Here is a 12,960-nt window from a genome sequence, read left to right as displayed (position 1 = left end):
GTGCAATATTCTTAAATTGGACCTTTTTTAAACTGCCACTCTTTCATGGTAATGAACGCAGTCCATTCTGATGGACTATAATTGCTGTCTGAGCTGAATTATTCTAATTGTTTAAAACTAAAAACAGGACAGACTAAAGATAGTATCTCTTCACACTGCCCTAAAATTAGTGAATTTACAGAGAAACTTTTCACAACAATCCAAAGAAACACCAGTTTACAAAATACTGTAAGAGAATTTATTGACAGAAATTGAGTGATTAAAATGCAGAAAAAGATGAGATTACAGATTAATTTAAACAAAGTTATACAAAATTTGCATAATTGTGCTTTTTGCAGAGGGTGTGTTCACTAATGTTCACTTAGAACATCAACAAAACATGTCACTTGACCAGGAGTGACTAAGTTTTTAAAAACGCTAAATGAAGTTTAATGAAATATTCTATAATTTGTATTGAGGAAAATGCACAAGATGCATAGATATCCATATATACATCTACTGTGATGTTAATAATCATTTTCTTCTTCATAGATAAGGGTTAATGTACAATTTTTGCATTTACTGTTAGTGATTCATTTAAAAAAGGGCAAATAATACCTAAGAACATGAGAACAATGGGCCTCATTCACCAACTGTTCTGAAAAATTCTTCTTAGTACCCACTTAACACAGTTTTCATGAAGATTCTGATATTCTGAAAGAGTATTTTCCTAAAGGTCTCAGCTGGCGATGAGAATTCTTCCAGCGATTCCTCCGATGCACTCTTTCAACACATGTAAGAAAATCTTTAGCAGTTGAATGCCTTTCTTGGCAATGCAGAAGATGGTCTTTCACAGAATCATATGAGGGAAACCTACGAAGAGTGCTGCTAATTTTCTTACACTTCCCACCAAATATATGGAAAGCCCCTTTTCCATACAGATCAGTCAGCTTTCCTTCTAGATCCCTGATTGTCATATTCTGCACTGGGTCATTTATGTTCTCTCCTAAGAAACCATGTGAATCTATCACTTGCTGATTATTGTCTAGACAGCAGTAAGCGGTCCAGAAGTGACTTGGAATGCAAACTCTGTTTTTTATTTTATCAGGGCCAGGAACCACCCCAGTGACAATATAAGCCGAATTTGGTAAGCACGTACTGTTCAGAGTTTGAGCCACAGCTTCCTCTGTAATCCTCCACTGATCTTGGTTGAAAGAGCTGTTCTGTGGAGCAGTGTTGGTGAGGGTGAAGGTGGCATGAGAGCAGCTCTGTGACCTGGAATGGTAGACTGGAGCCAGATGTCCTCTGTCATAGCCTGAATTTTTGTAGTCTTCACCTGTAGCCTGATTTTGTATCTTGAGCTTGCTGGATTCAGATGCCATATTTGGGCCGAGGGCTTCAAGCTGTAATAATTTGTTTAGTGAGAAGAAGATCATCTGTTTAAATGATGAACTTGCATCATACCAAAAAAATCAATCTGCATGTGCACTAAGAAGTGTACAGAACGTACCTGGGGTTCAATATACCAGATCTTTTGTCTTTTACAATGCTTGATACCTTCAAACCTGTAGGCTGAGTACACGGGGATCCTGTTTTCTGTGTCATACAGTGTTGCAAATTCATGTGTGTCTTCTCGTTTTTGGCAGATCTGTTTGTAATTATTTCCTGTAAATATAGTTGGAGGAAACAGAGTTCCTCCTGGCATAGCAAAGAATTCAGGGCATGTCTCGGTAAAATCAGGTACGACTTCACTGGAACATCCAGAGAAAGCCAGCAGAAGCAGCACCGGAGAGATGAGGCTCATGATGGAGATCAGGAAGCGGTATGTGATGCTGGAAAAAAAAAAACTGGTCTACATTCTGGCTTATTAACAGAAAAAAAGGAAAAAAATAAAAGCTAAGAAGCACTTTATGAAAAACAGGGTTAAAAGCATCAGGTATATTAACTTAGATTAGTGTGCATATACAGCTATATGCAAAGTTTTGGTCAAATGATGTGTCTGAAGTAAAAATACGTGAGCACGTCTTTTGCAGAGAACACTGAATTCAACATATTTAATGAAAAAGATAAAACATGTTATGTGGCAAAAGATTGGAAAGGTTATGGCATATTTTATATTTCATGTTGTCTTGATAAAAAAAATTTAATTTAGAAAATTATTAGTATTTGTCTATTAAAATGTGCAGAAGTGTGTTTTCTGTAGAGGATGTGTTCACTTATCTTCACTTAGAAAATTAACAGAACATTTCATTTGCTCAGCAGTGTTCAAACACACAATTGTATGACTCAAATTGTTAAATAGGCCTAAATGTGTAAAACTCAAAATGATCGTTTTACACTGTCTGATTTTTCATTAAAAATCAACCAAACAACACAACAAAAGGAATTCAAGCTCAGTTTTTACCTGTCAGTGCTGGAAGAGGTGCAGTCTGCTTGTTTCTGACTCTCTACTTCAGCTCTCTGAGTACATGTTTATATAGAAGCCTCCATGTGTATATATAGACATGGAAGTCTTCATCACTGATAAAGTTTTAGAAAACATGTGATTTACTGGGGAACTGAGTGGTGCAAAACTTGTTGAGGAACTTGGTGAGGAACTTGCTGAGTGGTACAAAACTTGGTGAGGAACCAAGAGTTGAGAGTACTGCTCCCTCAGCAGTTTCTTCTGTTTTTGCATTTGTCACACCTGAATGTCTTACATCATCAGCTCCTTTTAATCTTAGACAAAGATACAAACCAATATAGAAAAAGATACAGACAAGACACTACATGCTGTTTTCAAATGAGGAAAATGCTGCTCAGCCCTACCTGGTGAAAAGTAGTTGCCACCTTAGCTACTAAATCAGTCAGTTAACTGAATTCAGTTGACTACTGGGTTCAATTTCACCAGCCACACCCAGACATGATTATTGCCAGATCTGTTGAATGTAAACATAACTTAAATAGAAGCTGTCTGGCAATGTAAGCAGACTAGAAAGTATCAAAAAGCAGTAAATGATGCCACATTCTAAAGAGATTCAAATACAGATGAGATTCAAATTCAGAACACTGGACCTGCTGCATGCTAATGTTAAGGATGCTGCTCCCCCGTCCCCCTCTGGATAGGTCAGACCACAACTTGGTGAATCTCAGTCCCTGTTATGTGCCGCTGGTGAAGAGTCAGCCTGTGACCACGCAGAAGGTGAGTAAATGGTCTGAGAAGACTTACAAGGCACTGCAGGATTGCTTTGAAGCTACTGATTGGCTGGCACTCTGTGAGCTTCACATTGACAGGCTCACAGAGTGTATCACGGAGTACATTAACTTCTGCATGGAATCCACTGTCCCAACCAGGACTGTTAAATGTTACCCAAACAACAAGCTGTGAGTAACAAAGGACATTAAAGCTCTCCTCAACAAGAAGAAGAGGGCCTTCAGAGCTGGAGACAGAGAGGAGGTGAGAACGATCCAGAGGGAACTGAAGACAGCTATCAAGGAGGCAAAGAACAAACATAGGAGGAAGCTGGAGTCGAAACTCCAGCAGAACAACATGAGGGAGGTTTGGAGTGGAATGAGGACCATCACCAGCTTCAGGTCCAGCAACAACGGAGGGGCATAGGTCAGTGTGGACAGGGCCAACAAGCTAAATCTGTTCTTTAACAGTTTTAATTTGACACTGCAGGCTCTGTCCTCCCCCATCCTGACTCCTCTGCTGCCAGTCCTCAGCAGCCCATTCCACCCACCCCCCCTCTCCTTCCTGATAGCCTGCCCCCCTCCTGTGACAGCCCATCTCACCCCCCCACCACCCGTTACCTCTACAGTGAGTCTCACTGCTGACCAGGTGAGAACACAACTGAAGAGACTCCCCACAAACAAGGCTGCAGGCCCTGATGGGATCCCCCCAGGGTACTTAAAGCCTGTGCGTCCCAGCTTTGTGGAGTACTTCAACATGTCTTCAACATAAGTCTGAGTCTCCAGAGGGTCCCTATAATGTGGAAGATGTCTTGCATTGCTCCTGTTCCAAAGATGCCACAACCCAGTGATGCCAAGGACTACAGGCCAGTGGCACTGACGTCCCATATCATTAAGACCATAGAGAGGCTCGTCTTGGATCAGCTCCGACCCATAGTCCAGCCTTTTCTGGACCCCCTCCAGTTTGCCTATCAGCTCCACCTGGGAGTTGAAGATGCCATCATCTACCTGCTCAAACGAGTATACACTCACCTGGAAAAGCCAGCCAGCACTGTGAGGGTCATGTTTTTTACTTCTCCAGCGCATTTAACACCATCTGGCCTGCTCTTCTGGGTGATAAGCTCACAGTGATGCAAGTAGATGCCCTCCTTGTGCCCTGGATTGTTGACTACCTGACTGGCAGACCACAGTATGTATGCCTGCAGCACTGTATGTTGGACAGAGTGGTCAGAGTTCCACAAGGAACTGTCCTCTCTCCCTTCCTCTTCACCATCTACACCACTGACTTCAGCTACTGCACAGAGACTTGCCACCTTCAGAAGTTTTCTGATGACTCTGCAGTAGTTGGATGTATCAGCAAGGTTGACGAGGAAGAGTACAGGGTGATGGTGAAGGACTTTGTCACATTGTGAGAGCAGAACCACCTCCAGCTCAATGTGACAAAGACAAAGGAACTGGTGGTGGACCTGAGGAGGGACAAGGTACCGGTAACCCCTGTGTCCATCAGGGGGGTCAGTGTGGACACGGTGGAGGAATTCAAATATCTGGGTGTGTATATTGACAATAAAGTGGACTGGGCTAAGAACACTGTACAGGAAGGGCCAAAGTCGTCTCTATTTTCTGAGGCGCCTGAGGTCCTTCAACATCTGCCGGACTATACTCAGGATCTTCTATGAGTCTAGTGCTATCTTCTATGCTGTTGCATGCTGGGAAAGCAGGCTGAGGGTGGCAGATGCCAACAGACTCAACAAACTGATCTGCAAGGCCGGTGATGTTGTGGGTGTGGAGCTGGACTTGCTGATGGCAGTGTCGGAGAGGAGGACGCTGTCTAAGCTGCAGGCCATTATGGACAATGGCTCCCACCTACTCTACAACATGATGAGACACAGGAGCTCATTCAGTGCAAGACTCATTCTACCGAAATGACCACAGAGCGCCACAAGTCATTTTTACCTGTGGCCATCAAACTCTTATAACTCCTCTCTCAGTGTGTGATTCACAAAGCGTGGTCCATCTATGCAAAACTCAATACCAAACTATTCATATGTGTAATAATAATTGTGTGCAAAAACTCAGAGGTACAATAATTTGAACTGCTTTATACTAGATGGTTAATATTTATTATCACAGTCATTGCCATTTACTGTATCCGTAAGAACTTAAATCTTGTGTACATATTGCAAATTTCTCTTTATCTTTGTTTTAAATTATTAAAGTGTTTATTATTTAACATAAATGGTTGCAACTGTAACAACTGCAATTTCCCTCTGGGATCAATAAAGGATTCTGATTCTGAAATGAAGTCTTTGAAATTTATCAGTTTGGAGTGTTACAAAGCCATTGCTGAGGCTCTGGAACTCCAGTGAACCAAGTGGCAAACCTCCCCAGGAGTGGTTGACCTACCAAAATTTCACCAAGAGTACGTTAAAAACTCACCCAGGAGTTCACAAAAGAACCCAGACAAAGATCTAAAGAACTGCAGGCCACACTTGCCTCAGTTAAGGTCAATGTACATTATTCCACAATAAACACACTGGGTAAAAATGGCATCCATTGGAGAGTTGCAAGGCGCAAAACAATGCTGACAAAAAACAACAAAAAGGCTTATGCTGCATCTACCAAAAACGTCTAGATGACACCCAAGAATTTTGGGATAATATTCTGTGTACTGATGAGTCCTTTACATCTGCTGTAAAGCTAGAACCACATTCCACCATAAAACATTATACCAACAGTCAAACATGATGGTGGTAGTGTGATGGTCTGGGGCTGCTTTGCTTCTGCAGGACCTGGACAACTTGTCAATTGATGGAAGCATGAAATCTGCTCTGTATAAGAGAATCCTGAAGGAGAACATCTGCCTGTTAGTTTGTGACCTCAAATGCAGTTGCATTATGCAGCAGGACAATGATCTGAAGCACACAAGCAAGTCCACCTCTGAATGGCTCAAAAGAAACTAAATAATGGAGGCACAGAGTCAGAATCCTGACCTGAATCCCATTGGCATGCTGTGGTAAGACCTTAAGCAGGCAGTTCATGCTTAAAAATCTCTCCAATGTAGCCAAATTATATTAATTCTGCAAAGAAGACTGGACCAAAATTCCTCCACAGTGATGTAAAAGACTCTTCGCAAGTTATCACAAATGTTTGATTGCAGTTGTTACTGCCAAGCAAGGCACAACCAGATATTAAGTTTAGGAGGCAATTGTTTTTTTTAACAAAGGTGATATAGATTTTTAATAAATCTTTATCTTATAATAAATTGAATGACGATTTAAAAGCTGCATTTTGTGTTTATTCGTGCTGTCTATATTAAAAATAGTTGGATGATTTGAAACACTTGAATGTGACTAATTGTACCATGAAACATTTAAAAATGTCTCAAATAAATGAAGAGAAGGTTTGACAGTGAACTGTTGATGATTCTATTATTTCATTATGTCATTGGATCCAGGCTATTAGGCAGAAAAGCATTGCACTTTCGGGGAAACTGACCTTGTACCAGAGGGATGTGAAACTGCTAGCTCCACAATTCAGCTGGACAAGATGCTATTTTCATTTTTCATGTTTATGTTCCTTTTTCACATAAATCATTACATCATACTGTTATCATGGGAGGACAATGCATTATTATGTACTAGTGTATGTACCAATTCTGTTCATTTTTCTTATTTTCCTGTATAATGAGGGACTGGCCAAGGGTGCCCCCCCATAACCATTGCTTTTAGCCATGACTTTATAAGTAAAATTTTTAACACACTTACTGCTTAATACCCCATACGACATTAAACATTTGGGTACAATTTAGACAGCTTCTTGGTTGTGTCCCATTAACAAAAAAAAACGCTTATTCCCTCCATCCTGGGTGCCACCTTTGCCCATTGGTACAGACTTGGACTTGGACATTGTTTGTATTGTTTGTATTAACTTGTATGATGGCAACACTTTCTGTAGTGTCACAATATTGTGCTCTAAATCTGAATTCTCTAACAATAATTTGTTACTTTAAGTTTGTCACTATCACTTTTTTCTTCCTTGGGCTTTAATTTGGTTGATACACCTGAAAATGTAAATGCCTCCTAATAGACAGTTCAGTCAAAAGTCCTAAGGAGGTGAAAGAGAATCCTTTGTTTTCCAACTTTAAAGAGAGCAGTGTGGTTTCTTTAGTTGCGATGCTGTAAAGGTGTAGGAACAAACTCTTCGGTGACACTCGTCTCTTGCATATAAAGATGTTTATTAGCATTGAGAGGTCGAAGTCACAGACAAGCCTTCGCGAACCAAGCTTGGAGAGAAAAGCCAATTGTTTCTCTGACACATCCGTTTACAACTCCAGGTTTTATACCGGTGTGGCCATCTGGTTTCTGTCCTCAATTTCGATGTATGGATCTTCTTTAGCCAAATTTGGTATAAACATACGTTATTGTCCAGAGCAGCCCCAGTCTAATATATAGCATTGTTTACATTCAGGGGGGGCCCATCCTGTGCAGCTGCCTCCTGAATCAGCTCCACCATATTTCAGTCAGAGGCCCACAGGATAAACTCAACCAGAATCTACACAGTCTAATAATCAATATGATAGAAAATAATGTTACGACTATAGAATTAATAAGGTCAAATTCACCACAGCAGTTCTCAAGAGCTCATAGGCCAGATATCATATGTAGTACAAACTGTTCAATGGAGGAGAGCTCCAGTACATCATTCCCAGTCAACCTAGGAGGACAGTCTGAAAAGGACAGTGCACATACCTGCAACCAAGTGTGGTAGTCCCTGGCCAAAAGGATGCAGAGAAGGGAACACTGGAGGTTCTGTGGGAAACAGACATGACTGTGGGACAGTTCCTGACATCTCTAAAAATAGTGTCCCATTGCAATGTAGAGTTACCAGGAAAGAATGGCAGACATGGTTGAAATAAACTCATTGAAAAACCTATCGTTGGTTTTAATTCAATTGAAGAGAACCCTAAAAAGCAATGAACATGACAGCAATGAATTCTTGGAAAGTGTCAGGAAACCAAGAAACTGTTTGAAACTTGAACAAGAAAAGGCTGAAATGCTGTTGAATTTGATACAAAAAAGTATTAATAGTGATGATGCTCATAGAAGACAAAACTGTTTATGAGAATGGTTTGCATGTTGATTGAACCGGATAAGAGAATGCCATGGGATGATTGTCTGGAAATCCCCTGCCAGCTGGTAAACACTAACAAGGTGTCTCTGAAGGTCACTATCAGTGTAAGTAATACAACTTATCTTGACATTCCTCTTCCAGTCAGGGCTTTTCTGAGGCGCCTGAGGTCCTTCAACATCTGCCGGACTATGCTCAGGATCTTCTATGAGTCACGTGCTATCTTCTATGCTGTTGCATGCTGGGAAAGCAGGCTGAGGGTGGCAGATGCCAACAGACTCAACAAACTGATCTGCAAGGCCGGTGATGTTGTGGGTGTGGAGCTGGACTTGCTGATGGCAGTGTCGGAGAGGAGGACGCTGTCTAAGCTGCAGGCCATTATGGACAATGGCTCCCACCTACTCTACAACATGATGAGACACAGGAGCTCATTCAGTGCAAGACTCATTCTACCGAAATGACCACAGAGCGCCACAAGTCATTTTTACCTGTGGCCATCAAACTCTTATAACTCCTCTCTCAGTGTGTGATTCACAAAGCGTGGTCCATCTATGCAAAACTCAATACCAAACTATTCATATGTGTAATAATAATTGTGTGCAAAAACTCAGAGGTACAATAATTTGAACTGCTTTATACTAGATGGTTAATATTTATTATCACAGTCATTGCCATTTACTGTATCCGTAAGAACTTAAATCTTGTGTACATATTGCAAATTTCTCTTTATCTTTGTTTTAAATTATTAAAGTGTTTATTATTTAACATAAATGGTTGCAACTGTAACAACTGCAATTTCCCTCTGGGATCAATAAAGGATTCTGATTCTGAAATGAAGTCTTTGAAATTTATCAGTTTGGAGTGTTACAAAGCCATTGCTGAGGCTCTGGAACTCCAGTGAACCAAGTGGCAAACCTCCCCAGGAGTGGTTGACCTACCAAAATTTCACCAAGAGTACGTTAAAAACTCACCCAGGAGTTCACAAAAGAACCCAGACAAAGATCTAAAGAACTGCAGGCCACACTTGCCTCAGTTAAGGTCAATGTACATTATTCCACAATAAACACACTGGGTAAAAATGGCATCCATTGGAGAGTTGCAAGGCGCAAAACAATGCTGACAAAAAACAACAAAAAGGCTTATGCTGCATCTACCAAAAACGTCTAGATGACACCCAAGAATTTTGGGATAATATTCTGTGTACTGATGAGTCAAAGGTGGAAGACTTTACATCTGCTGTAAAGCTAGCACCACATTCCACCATAAAACATTATACCAACAGTCAAACATGATGGTGGTAGTGTGATGGTCTGGGGCTGCTTTGCTTCTGCAGGACCTGGACAACTTGTCAATTGATGGAAGCATGAAATCTGCTCTGTATAAGAGAATCCTGAAGGAGAACATCTGCCTGTTAGTTTGTGACCTCAAATGCAGTTGCATTATGCAGCAGGACAATGATCTGAAGCACACAAGCAAGTCCACCTCTGAATGGCTCAAAAGAAACTAAATAATGGAGGCACAGAGTCAGAATCCTGACCTGAATCCCATTGGCATGCTGTGATAAGACCTTAAGCAGGCAGTTCATGCTTAAAAATCTCTCCAATGTAGCCAAATTATATTAATTCTGCAAAGAAGACTGGACCAAAATTCCTCCACAGTGATGTAAAAGACTCTTCGCAAGTTATCACAAACGTTTGATTGCAGTTGTTACTGCCAAGCAAGGCACAACCAGATATTAAGTTTAGGAGGCAATTGTTTTTTTTAACAAAGGTGATATAGATTTTTAATAAATCTTTATCTTATAATAAATTGAATGACGATTTAAAAGCTGCATTTTGTGTTTATTCGTGCTGTCTATATTAAAAATAGTTGGATGATTTGAAACACTTGAATGTGACTAATTGTACCATGAAACATTTAAAAATGTCTCAAATAAATGAAGAGAAGGTTTGACAGTGAACTGTTGATGGTTCTATTATTTCATTATGTCATTGGATCCAGGCTATTAGGCAGAAAAGCATTGCACTTTCGGGGAAACTGACCTTGTACCAGAGGGATGTGAAACTGCTAGCTCCACAATTCAGCTGGACAAGATGCTATTTTCATTTTTCATGTTTATGTTCCTTTTTCACATAAATCATTACATCATACTGTTATCATGGGAGGACAATGCATTATGATGTACTAGTGTATGTACCAATTCTGTTCATTTTTCTTATTTTCCTGTATAATGAGGGACTTGCCAAGGGTGCCCCCCATAACCATTGCTTTTAGCCATGACTTTATAAGTAAAATTTTTAACACACTTACTGCTTAATACCCCATACGACATTAAACATTTGGGTACAATTTAAACAGCTTCTTGGTTGTGTCCCATTAACAAAAAAAAAAAACGCTTATTCCCTCCATCCTGGGTGCCACCTTTGCCCATTGGTACAGACTTGGACTTGGACATTGTTTGTATTGTTTGTATTAACTTGTATGATGGCAACACTTTCTGTAGCGTCACAATATTGTGCTCTAAATCTGAATTCTCTAACAATAATTTGTTACTTTAAGTTTGTCACTATCACTTTTTTCTTCCTTGGGCTTTAATTTGGTTGATACACCTGAAAATGTAAATGCCTCCTAATATACAGTTCAGTCAAAAGTCCTAAGGAGGTGAAAGAGAATCCTTTGCTTTCCAACTTTAAAGAGAACAGTTCTCAAGAGCTCATAGGCCAGATATCATATGTAGTACAAACTGTTCAATGGAGGAGAGCTCCAGTACATCATTCCCAGTCAACCTAGGAGGACAGTCTGAAAAGGACAGTGCACATACCTGCAACCAAGTGTGGTAGTCCCTGGCCAAAAGGATGCAGAGAAGGGAACACTGGAGGTTCTGTGGGAAACAGACATGACTCTGGGACAGTTCCTGACATCTCTAAAAATAGTGTCCCATTGCAATGTAGAGTTACCAGGAAAGAATGGCAGACATGGTTGAAATAAACTCATTGAAAAACCTATCATTGGTTTTAATTCAATTGAAGAGAACCCTAAAAAGCAATGAACATGACAGCAATGAATTCTTGGAAAGTGTCAGGAAACCAAGAAACTGTTTGAAACTTGAACAAGAAAAGGCTGAAATGCTGTTGAATTTGATACAAAAAAGTATTAATAGTGATGATGCTCATAGAAGACAAAACTGTTTATGAGAATGGTTTGCATGTTGATTGAACCAGATAAGAGAATGCCATGGGATGATTGTCTGGAAATCCCCTGCCAGCTGGTAAACACTAACAAGGTGTCTCTGAAGGTCACTATCAGTGTAAGTAATACAACTTATCTTGACATTCCTCTTCCAGTCAGGGCTGTTAAAGGGTGCGTGCAGAGAATTAATGACTTATCAAATAAGCTTTGAGGGATGTGAAAAAACACAGCCTTGAGAGACATTGTGGTGTCCAGCAATAATCCTGTAACATTTGAACAACAGCTTATTGTGAAACAAATGCTCAGGGAGGCATGCAATGCTTTTGCTCAAAACAGAGGTGAGATAGGCTATATTGAAGGTTTGCAAATGGACTTCAAACTTACTGATAGTGTCCATGTGGTCAAAACCCACAATGCCATTCCACGCCCATTGTAAGAGGAAGTAAAAAATCACATCTGTGACCTACTGAGAAAAGATTTTATCAGACAATCTACTTCCTCTTATGCATCCACAGTTGTCTGTGTTAGCAAATGTAATCTAGGCTTGCAAAAATATCACACTATCCCTTTCTTAAGGAATTCTTGAGGGCCTAGGAGGTAATACATGATTCTCAGTTTTAGACCAAGGTATAGCCTGTCATTAAAGCAATATCAGTGAAAATTCCAAAATTCCAAATTCCAAAAAATACAACTCCCTAGGGGCTGTTTGAATGGAGCCGAATTCCGTTTGGCTTGACAAATGGACCATCTGCTTTTCAGCACAGTATGAAAGAAAGGTTGCAGGGTTTGAGGGATGCTGATACACAGGTTCTCTATACTTTTCAAGAAGCCCTCTGGAAAATTTGAGTTTTTAGATCTTAAGATCAATTACAGAATGATTTAGAGATCAATTGTTTTATGCCCCATTAGTGACTGTTTATAGTGACAACAATCCACTTTATGTTGTTTTGACAACTGAAAAGTTGAATGCAACTGTTCAGTGTTGGGTAGACGTCAACATAACCCTGAAGTATCATTCTGGAAAAGCAAACACAGATGCAGACTTTCTTCCCTGGACACCTCTGATTAAAGAGAAATACATGAAGGAGTGCACATGGCAGTGTTCCCCTGAAGTGATTAGCACAAATGAAATGCAGAGCAAATATGATGTGGATTTCAGCCATGACATTGAATCCTGCTGTATCAGAAGTACTATCAGACTGCAATGCAGAAATGAATGAGTCCCCACAAGAACTCAAACAATCCCAAAAACAAGGCCACGATTTCTTGGGTTTTACAGCTAAAAAAGAGCAGTGAAAAACCAGACAGAAAAACATTGAATCAAGAATCAGCAAGTAAGACAGCCTTTACACCAAAAAAAAGAAAAGTTGAATCTATCCAGAGAAGGCCTGCTGCAGTGGAAAACAGCAACCTGTACCCAAATAGTACTTCCTCAAAAGTACAGAGAACTAGTTCATCAACATCTGCTTTTGGGTCAGCAGGGTCATGACTCTC

At 40.3% G+C, this 12,960-nt stretch overlaps 1 protein-coding gene across 1 annotated transcript; it reads right to left on the bottom strand.

Moving 5' to 3' along the window:
- Positions 1–224: 224 nt before the first annotated feature.
- Positions 225–2,504, bottom strand: LOC108439099 (endonuclease domain-containing 1 protein-like). The gene is made up of 3 exons (XM_017717300.2): positions 2,384–2,504; positions 1,490–1,811; positions 225–1,382 (listed from the first exon to the last, which is right to left on the bottom strand). Exons 2-3 carry the CDS (start codon positions 1,781–1,783, stop codon positions 675–677), a joined length of 1,002 nt encoding a protein of 333 aa, XP_017572789.1. The 5' UTR covers positions 1,784–1,811; positions 2,384–2,504; the 3' UTR covers positions 225–674.
- Between the last annotated feature and the right edge of the window lie 10,456 nt (positions 2,505–12,960).

Source organism: Pygocentrus nattereri, chromosome 12 (genome assembly GCF_015220715.1).
Source record: "Pygocentrus nattereri isolate fPygNat1 chromosome 12, fPygNat1.pri, whole genome shotgun sequence".
Classification (NCBI taxonomy): Eukaryota; Metazoa; Chordata; class Actinopteri; order Characiformes; family Serrasalmidae; genus Pygocentrus; species Pygocentrus nattereri.
The sequence above is the reverse complement of the archived record's forward strand: the minus strand, read 5'-3'. Positions and strand labels throughout refer to the sequence as shown.